This window comes from Equus quagga, chromosome 6 (assembly GCF_021613505.1).
Source record: "Equus quagga isolate Etosha38 chromosome 6, UCLA_HA_Equagga_1.0, whole genome shotgun sequence".
Lineage (NCBI taxonomy): Eukaryota > Metazoa > Chordata > Mammalia > Perissodactyla > Equidae > Equus > Equus quagga.
This window is the reverse complement of record NC_060272.1, coordinates 77,525,449-77,537,545: the sequence shown is the minus strand read 5'-3', so window position 1 is coordinate 77,537,545 and position 12,097 is coordinate 77,525,449. Positions and strand designations below refer to the sequence as shown.

Here is a 12,097-nt window from a genome sequence, read left to right as displayed (position 1 = left end):
TTCTGCATCTTTTTTCCTGGTCCTTTCACTGAGTTACTAGCCAAAAAATAAACTAGTGTTGAAACTTTAAATAAACTAAAGCCCCTTGTGAATATCAGGTGGGTGACACTGGTCCCCCAATAGTTGGTGATTTCTTTCTTACTCAAGGAACCAACAAGCCTGGTGGAAACCTCCGTCAACAGACGAGCATCACAAAGACCTCGAGGGTCACACTGCTTTAACAAACCTGACAGATGAAAAATGTCAAGCACAAAAAGATGATATTCTCCTTACAAAAAAATGTATTGCTGAATTGCTTTTAATAAGGATTTCCAATTACTGGTTTACACACAGGCTTGAACAATGGATATCAACTAACATGTATTTACTCAGAGCCCAGAGTGTATGTTTCGCATTTAACTGCAAAGAGAAGAAATATGGCAAACTTTGTGTTTAAGAGCTTTAAGAAGACATGGCTGAAGCGGGTGGAGCAAAATGGCGGGGTGAGCTGACCCGGGATTCTCTCCCCTCCAAAATACAACAAAAGATTAGAAGAACTGAATTTCAGAGAATAAACATAATGCCAGCTCGTTAGAGACCTACAATACCAAGAAGGCGGAGATCATAAACCTAGCTTACACCCTCAGAGGCACTGGAAGGGTAGGAGAGAACATTGCTCCCTCCCCTAAAGTCTGCGATTGCTGCCACGCGGGTGGGCAAGGAGTGGGGGAGGGGCCGCGTGACCGGGGGATCATCCAGGACTCCTGCTGCTGGTTCAGTGGAGACCCGCTGACGGGGGGAAAGCTTCCGCCTGCAGGGACCCCATAAATCAAGGGCTTTGGGAGACCAGAGAACAGAACTGATCTGAACCCAGACCTGCGCGTGTGAGTAACAGCCCCCCCCCCCCCCCCCCCCCCCCCCCCCGCAAAGCCAGTGGGCGCAGCTATCTTGCCCCAAGGCAGAGAGCTCATAACACGTGGCTCTCGACCCCCCCCATCTAGTGGCGACAGGCTGTAACTGCAACTGAATTCTACCACCATGTGAAAAAACCCACTCCTCCACCATCCAGCAATTTATAAAAGCCCCAGACCAGAAGGAAAACAATAAAAACACAGAATTAAGTCCTGAGGACTTGGAAATAGGTAAACTAGGTGAAAATGAATTCAGAGCACTATAATCAAAAAACTCAATGAGGTAGAGAGAAAGATAGAGAAACAAGCCGAGTTCTGGAGTTACTTCACAAAAGAGATTGAAATCATAAAGAAGAATCAAACAGAATTACTTGAGATGAAAAACACAATGGACCAGATAAAACAGAATACGGATTCCCTGAATGCTCGTGTAGACAACATAGAGGAGCAAATCAGCATAATCGAGGACAGACAGGCTGAATGGCGCCAGACAGAGGAAGAAAGAGAACTAAGAATTAAAAAAAATGAGGAAAATCTCCGAGAGATAATGGATTCAATGAGGAGAAAGAACATAACGATCATAGGAATTCCCGAGAATATGGAAAAGGAAAATGGAGCAGAAAGTGTGCTTAACGAAATTGTTGAAGAGAACTTCCCAAATCTAGGGATCAATGGAGAAATGTGCGTAGAGGAGGGTTTTAGATCTCCTAGATTTGTCAATGTAAAAGGAGCTACCCCACGGCACATAGTAGTAAAGTTGGCAAAAAGGAAAGATAAGGAAAGAATACTCAGGGAAGTAAGAAAAAAAAAGAGAATAACCTATAAAAGAGCCCCTATCAGACTGTCAGCGGATTTCTCTACAGAAACCCTACAAGCTAGGAGAGAATGGAGTGATATATTCAAAGCTTTAAAGGATGAAAACCTTCAGCCAAGAATACTCTATCCAGCAAGAATTTCCTTCAGATATGAGGGAGAAATCAAATCTTTTCCAGACAAAGAAAAGTTAAGGGAATTTGTAACTAAAAGCCCTCCATTAGAAGAAATCCTCAAGAAGGCTCTCATACCTGTAAAAAGAAAAAAGGGAGAAAAGGGACACAATCCACAGACTAGGGAGACCGATGGATAGAACCAGAACAGGGTAGCAAATATTCAATTATAGCATTAGGGTAAAGGTAAGGAAACTACCAAAACAAGGACGATCTTAGCACTCTAACTACAAATTAATAAGATGAGTTGGAATAAAAAATGAAAATAATTATTTAGCAGGGGAAGAGCAAAGGGTCTAAATCAGTATTGGTCAAGTAAGTAAGAGACCACCAGAGAACAGACTATATTATACACAAGATTCTAATTACAAACTTCAAGGTAGACACTAAAATAGAGTACAGAACAGAGTCACAAATCATAAATAAGGAAAAATCTAAGAAACCCAGCATAAGAAATTGCAGTATTAAATGGGTAGTCTAAAGCACACAGGAAAAGAAACACAGGAAAACAAGATAATGAGCGACAGATTGACAACATTAAGTCCACATGCATCAATAATCACTCTCAATGTGAACGGACTGAACTCTCCAATAAAAAGACACAGAGTGGCAAAATGGATTAAAGAACAAGATCCAACAATTTGTTGCCTCCAGGAAACACACCTCAGCCCCAAGGACAAACACAGACTCAGGGTGAAAGGGTGGAGGACAATACTTCAAGCTAATAGCAAGGAAAAAAAAGGCAGGTGTTGCAATTCTCATATCAGACCAAGTGGATTTCAAAATAAGACAGGTAAAGAGAGACACAAAGGGACAATATATAATGATCAAAGGGACACTTCATCAAGAAGAAATAACGCTTATAAATATCTATGCACCCAACACAGGAGCACCAAGATTCATAAAGCAACTATTAACAGACCTAAAGGAAGATGTTAAAAACAACACAATAATAGTAGGGGACCTCAACACCCCACTCACATCAATGGACAGATCAACCAGACAGAAAATGAACAAGGAAATAGTGGAGCTAAATGAAAACCTAAAACAAGTGGACTTAATAGGCATATATAGATCACGTCACCCTGAAAGAGCTGAATACACATTCTTCTCAAGTGCACATGGAACATTCTCTAGGATAGACCATATGTTGGGAAACAAGGCAAGCCTCTACAAATTTAAAAAAATTGAAATAATAACAAGTATCTTCTCTGATCATAGTGCTACAAGGCTAGAAATTAATTACAAGAAAAAAGCTGAGAAAGGCACAAAGATGTGGAGACTAAACAACACACTACTGAACAAGCAATGGATCACTGAAGAAATTAAAGAAGAAATAAAAAAATACCTGGAAACAAATGAAAATGATAGCATGCCATACCAACTCATATGGGATACAGCAAAAGAAAAAAAAAATTTTCCTTTTAAGAGGAAAATTCATTGCAATACAGGCACATCTTAACAAACAAGAAAAATCCCAAATAAGCAACCTTAAAGCACACCTAACTGAACGAGAGAAAAAAAGAACAAATGAAGCCCAAAGTCAGCAGAAGGAGAGAAATAATAAAAATCAGAGCAGAAATAAATACTATTGAAACGAAAATGGCAGTAGAAAGGATCAATGAGACAAAGAGCTGGTTTTTTGAGAAGATAAATAAAATTGACAAACTACTAGCCAGACTTACAAAGAAAAAAAGGGAGAGAGCTCAAATAAACAAAATCAGAAATGAGCAAGGAGAAATAACAACAGACTCTGCAGAAATACAACAGAGAATACTACAAAAAACTATATGCCAACAGAATGGATAACCTAGAGGAAATGGATAAATTGTTGGACTCCTACAATCTCCCAAAGCTCACTCAAGAAGAGGCAGACAATTTGAACAGACCAATCACAAGGAAAGAGATTGAAACAGCAATCAAAAACATCCCAAAGAATAAAACCCCAGGACCAGATGGCTTTCCTGGGGAATTCTACCAAACTTTCAGAGAGGATTTAATACCTATCCTTTTCAAGCTATTCCAAAAAATTAGGGAAGATGGAACACTTCCTAACACATTCTATGAGGCCAACATCACGCTGATACCAAAACCTGACAAGGACACCACGAAAAAAGAGAACTACAGGCCAATATCACTGATGAACATAGATGCAAAAATTCTAAACAAAATTTTGGCAACCAGAATTCAGCAATTCATCAAAAGAATCATACATCAGGATCAGGTGGGATTCATACCAGGGACACAGGGATGGTTCAACATCCGCAAATCAATCAACGTGATACACCACATCAACAAACTGAGGAATAAAAACCACATGATCATCTCAATAGATGCAGAGAAGGCATTTGACAAGATCCAACAGCCATTTATGATAAAAACTCTGAACAAAATGGGCATAGAAGGAAACTACCTCAACATAATAAAGGCCATATACGACAAACCCATAGCCAACATGATACTCAATGGGCAAAAACTGAACGCCATCCCGCTGAAAACAGGAACGAGATAAGGATGCCCTCTATCACCACTCTTATTTAACACAGTACTGGAGGTCCTGGCCAGAGCAATCAGGCAACATAAAGGAATACAAGGAATCCAAATAGGGAGGGAAGAAGTAAAACTCTCACTGTTTGCAGATGACATGATCTTATATATAGAAAACCCCAAAGAATCCATTGGAAAACTGTTAGAAGTAATCAACAACTACAGCAAATCAGTAGCATTTCTATACTCCAGTAATGAACCAACAGAAAAAGAACTCAAGAATACAATACCATTCACAATCGCAACAAAAAGAATAAAATACCTTGGGGTAAATTTAACTAAGGAAGTGAAGGGCCTATATAATGAAAATTACAAGGCCTTTCTGAGAGAATTGGATGACGACATAAGGAGATAGAAAGACATTCTATGTACATGGATTGGAAGAATAAACATAGTTAAAATGTCCGTTCTACCTAAAGCAATCTACAGATTCAACGCCATCCCAATCAGAATCCCAATGACATTCTTTACAGAATTAGAACAAAGAATCCTAAAATTCATATGGGTCAACAAAAGACCCCGAATTTCTAAAGCAATCCTGAGAAAAAAGAACAAAGCTAGAGGTATTACAATCTCTGACTTCAAAACATACTACAAAGCTACAGTAATCAAAACAGCATGGTACTGGTACAAAAACAGGTGCACAGATCAATGGAACAGAATTGAAAGCCCAGAAATAAAACCACACATCTATGGACAGCTTATCTTTGACAAAGGAGCTGAGGGCATAAAATGGAGAAAAGAAACTCTTTTCAACAAATGGTGCTGGGAAAATTGGAAAGCCACATGTAAAAGAATGAAAATTGACCATTCTTTTTCACCATTCACCAAAATAAACTCAAAATGGATTAAAGACCTAAAGGTGAGACCCGAAACCATAAGGCTTCTGGAAGAAAACGTAGGCAGTACACTCTTTGACATCAGTATTAAAAGGATCTTTTCGGACACCATGCCTTCTCAGAGAAGGGAAACAATAGAAAGAATAAACAAATGGGACTTCATCAGACTAAAGAGCTTCTTCAAGGCAAATGAAAACAGGATTGAAACAAAAAAACAACCCACTAACTGGGAAAAAATATTTGCAAGTCATATATCTGACAAAGGCTTAATATCCATAATATATAAAGAACTCTCGCAACTCACCAACAAAACATCAAACAACCCAATCAAAAAATGGGCTGGAGACATGAACAGACATTTCTCCAAAGAAGATATACTGATGGCCAATAGGCACATGAAAAGATGCTGATCATCAGGGAAATGCAAATCAAAACTACACTAAGATATCACCTTACACCCATTAGAATGACAAAAATATCTAAAACTAATAGCAACAAATGTTGGAGAGGTTGCGGAGAAAAAGGAACCCTCATACACTGCTGGTGGGAATGCAAACTGGTGCAGCCGCTATGGAAAACAGTATGGAGATTCCTCAAAAAATTAAAAATAGAACTACCATACGATCCAGCCATCCCACTACTGGGTATTTATCCAAAGAGCTTGAAGTCAGCAATCCCAAAAGTCCTATGCACCCCAATGTTTATTGCAGCACTGTTTACAATAGCCAAGACGTGGAAGCAACCTAAGTGTCCAGCAACAGACGAATGGATAAAGAAGATGTGGTACATATATACAATGGAATACTACTCAGCTGCAAAACAGAACAAAATCATTCCATTTGCAATAACATGGATGGACCTTGAGAGAATTATGTTAAGTGAAATAAGCCAGCGAGAGAAGGATAATCTGTGTATGACTCCACTCATATGAGGAATTTAAAATTATGGACTAAGAACAGTTTAGTGGACACCAGGGGAAAGGTGGGGTGGGGGGTGGGCACAAAGGATGAAGTGGTGCACCTACATGACTGACAAACATTAATGTACGACTGAAATTTCACAAGATTGTAACCTATCAATAACTCAATAAAAAAAAAAAAAGAAGACATGGCTGACGAAATACATTTAACAACATGACACAGAAGAACACGTGCTGAGAGGCCCAACGGTGTAGCAGGTAAGCTGCAAGCACGGTGGAGGTAGAAGCTGCACGCAGAGGCTGGCACAGACCCGGAGGCCTCGAGGACGCGGCAAAATTTCACAGATAAGACAGACAAGGAAGGCAAAGGGAACCCTATGAGCCACCAGACACAGGCTCCATCCCTGAGGCCAACAGGGGGACACCGGCTCCGTCTCTGAGGCCAACAGGGAGCGGGCTGGGGGCAGAGAGTCGAGTGTGGCTGACGTAAACTGGGGAGGGAGAGGAGCGGTGGGAGAGAACCAGAGGCAGGCCATACCCAACAAATAACTGTGGGGCTGTATGTATTTTTTGTTAAAGCAAAGTGGGTTGTGATAAGATCCTGGAAGATCTTGAGTGACAGCTCCAACTTTATTCTGAAGGCAGTGGTAATCTCATGACCTTGAAGAGGGAAGTGACCCAAAGTGAGCTGTCCTGCCAGCCGGACAGAGGGTTCCTGGCTCTGGACACAGCGGTGCTGGGAAGCCCTGGCAGGATGGACAGCCCTGTTTCAGTATTCTTTGTCTATCATCCAAGCTTCTCCGATGAGCATTCAACAACTAATCTGATACACTGATTACGCTTTAGACCAGTGTTTTCTCAGGAAGAAACCTCCACTGTTTAAGGAGAACTTACCACTCCTTCAAAAGATTCCAGGAAACACTTAAAACTCATCTCTTAGAGTGAGCCATTCTCTAGAGCAACATCCACAGACGGCCAGTTCCATACAATAATGCTATTTTAGTACTAATAATACAAAAACATCATCTCACTAATCCTGCCCTATGCTGCAGGGACTATTATAACCCCCATTTTAAAGATTTTTCCTTTTTCTCCCAAAGCCTCCCAGTACATAGTTGTGTATTTTTAGTTGTGGGTCCTTCTAGTTGTGGCATGTGGGACGCTGCCTCAGCATGGCCTGATGAGCGGTGCCATGTCCGCGCCCAGGATCCGAAGAAGCAAAACCCTGGGCCGCCACAGCAGAGTGCGAGAACTTAACCACTCGGCCACGGGGCCAGCCCCCAATATAACCCCCATTTTACAGACAACCTTGCTAAGAGGCTTGCAAAGGATAAGGAACTTTCCAAAGATCATGAAGAGCTGGCTTAGAGGAGGAGCCAGGACTTGCCCAGCCCGGCAGACTTCAGGGCACAGGCTCCCAGCCAAGCCGCCTCAGGCGTTCCCACTCCTTCCAGGGGCAGATTTGGACAATAAGACCCTGTCTCTGTGGCTGGTGTGGAGGTGAGAACTCACAATCTACTGGGGGCTCAAGAATCTCTAAGTGCTGACTCCAGGGTCGATCAGCAACATAAAGACTTCCCAAAGTTGTATTTTTGGCAGAAATGGAGGAGTCGCTATCCTTTATTCAACAGCTTTTGCTTAAGATCACTACCAAACTTCTCAGGGACCTCATACCCCTAACTAAAGCATATACTTTAAATCCCCATTGATTCTATCTTTCCAAATCTTCAAATATTCATACGTTAATTTCTACAGAACCACCTTTCGGGCATGTTATCCTTACAGAGAACAGTTAAATGACAAAAATATCACTTAAATTTAAGGTTAAGGCATTAACTAATAACAGGGGGGCATGATATAGAGGAATACCACAGAAAAATCACAGTAGCAAAAATTAGAAAGAAACAAATACATCTAATTTATATTACTTTTCCAATATCAAAAATCAAATAAAATATATAAATATGGAAAGCATTAGCAGGAGGAAGTATTTAGTGTTCCTTTTTGCCACTTCTTAACAGGCCAAGCAACCAAGTCAAATCTTTCTGTGAAAAATTTTAAAAGAGATATTACAGGGGCCGGTCCAGTGGCATAGCAGTTAAGTTCACATGTTGCGTTTTGGCGGCACAGGGTTCGCAGGTTTGGATACCCAGGTGCGGACGTGGCACCGCTTTCAAGCCATGCTATGGCAGGCGTCCCACATATAAAGTGGAGGAGGATGCACATGGATGTTAGCTCAGGGCCAGTCTTCCTCAGGAAAAAAAAAAAAAAAAGAGGAAGATCGGCAGCAGATGTTAGCTCAGGGCTAATCTTCCTCCAAAAAGAAAAAAAAGAGATATTTTTTTATGCAACTATAGGGAGCAGGGTCTGAAGTTTTGCACTCATAAAACACCCTTTGTGAAACAATTATTTTATGTTAAGCTATACGTGTTCTAAGCACTTACTGTTCACCATGATCAAAATATTACAGATTTTGAATAACAGTTTGTGCTTTCATCGAGAAGAAGATTGAAGCTGAATTTGGGATACAGGTATAAAAAATAGTAGCTGACAAAGCATTACTACCTAAAGGTCATGAGACAATTACGCTTTGTAAGTAAGATTGGTTTTGGGAACAGAGACATAAAGGAGAAGAAGGGTGAGAACCAGGTGGGCAGCTCTTCTCACACTGACCAACCTTGGGGGGCGTCCTCCTGCCAGTGTAGAAAGGAGCGCGCAGTTACTGCCTTCTGCTTCTATGCCCAAGGCCCAAAGAAGGAATTAAACAAACGAGGTCTAGTTTTAGTGAGGCATTTGATGCCTGAATAATGCAGAGTAACAAAAAGTCTCTAAAGCTTCATACCAATCAAATAATATATTATCATCCTGATATACGCCAACTTGGTTAAATAATGAGGAAAAAGTAATAAAATTTTTATTTTCTTCCATTATCTGAACCAATCTTAACTCTCTTAGTTAAACTGCATATTTCAAAAGTGAACTATAACAGGAAAATGCTAACCATTTGTTAAAGGGTAGGATTCTGAGATTTTTTAAAATTCCTATTGTGCACATAAAGTTGCTTGGGACATAAATATTTTAAAATGTGTGCACTTTAAACACGGCTCCGTAGTTCTTAGGTTTACATACAAACGTAAAAATGACAGAAATAAGGTATATTTAGGGGGAAAAAAGTATCTATTACTCTGCCACAACATAACAAACACAGGAGAATACAGAAGCCAGATGAGTACGGCCATCAACTTAAGTTCCCTCAATCTTTTTTTCCATCCTTCCAGATGTGCCAATAACATGCTGACAATATGTTCAAACAAAAATGAGAAAACATAAGAAAATCTCTTAGCACCATGCCAACTATTACCTTATTCCTTCATTGGTTCAACAAATACTTGCTGAGCACCCACCCTGGGCCAGAAACGGGTACAACAAGGGTTCTAGCAAAGTCCCAGCCCCAAAATGCTCATGGTCCAGTAAGTGAACCTGGAAGCCACCCACGGGCAGGGGCAGAGGGGCCAGACTGTAGGCACCATGGGAAGACATCTAAAAGCTCTGGTTTTTTTAAATTGAGATATGATTGACAACAAAAGTTATAATCAAGGAAATGACATAAGCCATAGAGGAGGAGGCTTGTGGGGGAGGGTAAAGCGTGATTTTGAAATCCAGGTGAAAAAACACGTCAGCAGGTGCTGACCATGCCAGCAAAGGGCCTGAATTTGAGGGGATACAGGTTTGTAATGTGGGCAACTGAGTGAGGAGAGTAGTTGCATAATTAACATACAAACTGCTCAATAAATATTAGTTTCCCTCTTCCTTCTCATATATGAATATTTCTCAAAAAACTTACCTCTCTGCACGAATCACACCACTGTAGTAAGGAGGATCCCAAGGCATTAATTCCTACAATGGAATAATTCACTGTTATGAAAGTTACTGACTATTTCATAATTTTTATCAATTATGTAGACTGTTTATAAAATGTAAACCTGTCTTATATCAGAAAACTTTTATGAAAACACTAAAAATTCATGACTTGGCAGGAAATACCTGCCTCTTTATTTTGACTGCCCTGGAATCAATGAGTACAGAGGTATAAATAAGGCATAATCCCAGAATTTGGGGAAAAGGTAAACAAATGTCATTCTAAAATGTAAACTAATAAAAGTCAACATTAATGGATTAAATCAGCCATGTTGAAATTTTTCCCAAAATGTTACCGATGTATTAATCCACAAAACATACTGCAGGTAAGATTAGGGCACTAAAGGTAAGATTAGAGTTCTTTCCAGATGTAAGCAAGAAGCTTAGGGTGGATCGCCAAAATGAAAGCAGCAATTTAAAACGTAACTAAGGCAGAATTAACTCTAATCTTGGCAAAGAAAATATGCTTTACAGAAGCATTGTAATAATAGTTGTTTTTGACAACTGGCACGGAATCCTGAAAGAAAGGAAGGCTTGACTACCTAAACGGATCATCCTCCCCACAAACGGTCCAGGTGACAAGAGTGGTTAAGAGACCAGGCTGTGAAGTGAGACTGCTTCGGTTCAAGTTCTCAAGCCACACGGGGTGTATGACTTGGAAAAGTTATTTCTGCTCGCCAATGCTTTTCCGTCTTCCTTCTACGCGCTTTGATCTCGCCCCGCTGCTCCTGAGCCCACGTCCTGTGACCTCCCCTCACTCACTCCACTCTGGCCACACTGGTCTTCTGGCTGTTCCTTGATCACACCAGGTGGGCTCCTGCCTCAGGCCTTGCATCTGCTGTTCTCTCTGCTTAGAATGCTCTTCCCTTCGGTATCTGCATGGCGTACGCCCTCACTTCTTCCAAGTCTCTGCTCAAGTGTCACCTTACCAGAGAAGTCTTTACTGATCACCCCATATAAAATAGCAACCCTCATCCCCTTTGCTCTGCATTATTTTCCCCTATAGCTCTTATCACCATATGACACAGCATACATTTATTCTTTTCATGTGTTTACTATCTGTTTCCTTCCCCTAGAAAGTAAGTTTCATGAGGGCAGGGATTTTGTTTGCATTTTTCCTATTATATCCTGGCACCCTGAACACTGCCTGGAACACAGTAGTCCCTCAATAGTTATTTGTTGAATGAGTCAACAGCATGTCCCAAACAGTATTGCTTAAAGCACTCAAACCATTCAACAGAAGACCCGACACTGAGTGAAAGCTCCATGAAGGTTGGCTTCTGTCCTTATTACCATTATCCTTTAAAATTTCAGGTTATACATTATCTCCTCGAACAACAAGGTGTTCTTTCTCATATCCCATACTTTTATCACAGAACGTAACTAACGTAAGGTACTTGTAGGTTTACTTTCTTTCTCCCCATGAGCTCCTGAAGAGCAGGGACAGCACCCCTGGAGCTCCAGCCCCTCGCTGTTCAGTTTCTAGCACACGTTTCCTCCACCAGATGATCCTTTACTACCTGCCACATGCCAGACAGAGCACAGACTCTAATGAGACAAAAACAAACAGGATGTGATCCCTGTACCGAGGAGCTGGTCTCAGCAGTAGGAAGACAAGTGCCTCACCATCGGAGAACAGTTTGTCACGTCTATGATGTTGCACCATGTGAAACAGAGCCCATGAAAAGGGTATTTCAGTCACAGAGGAAGGCCAGGAAATGTCTGGAGGAGACAAAGCCTGAGTTGAGTTTTGAAGAATGGGAGCTCTCGGTCCAGATAAGAAAGAGGCAAAGACACTCGCGTGCGTGGTATTTATGAGCGACTGGAAGCTACCTGCCATAGTTGCTGGCACAGAAATATTAGTTAGAATTAAAAACTAAAAGAAAGGAAAGCAAAGCAAAAAGAAAGTGAAAAAAGCACAGACGCATCATACAGGTTATTAGTAGGGAGCAAAGGACACTAACTTGGCTTATAGGGGCAGAAGATAAGGCTAGAGAA

General features: G+C 40.9%; 1 protein-coding gene across 1 annotated transcript in view; it reads right to left on the bottom strand.

Annotated features, from left to right (window-relative positions):
* MIPEP (mitochondrial intermediate peptidase) overlaps positions 1-12,097 on the bottom strand; it is a 190,195-nt gene that overhangs the window by 146,353 nt on the left and 31,745 nt on the right. The window contains exon 10 of the mRNA XM_046664650.1: positions 10,026-10,078. Coding sequence (XP_046520606.1) covers positions 10,026-10,078 — 53 coding nt within the window. The remainder of the gene's footprint in view (positions 1-10,025; positions 10,079-12,097) is intronic.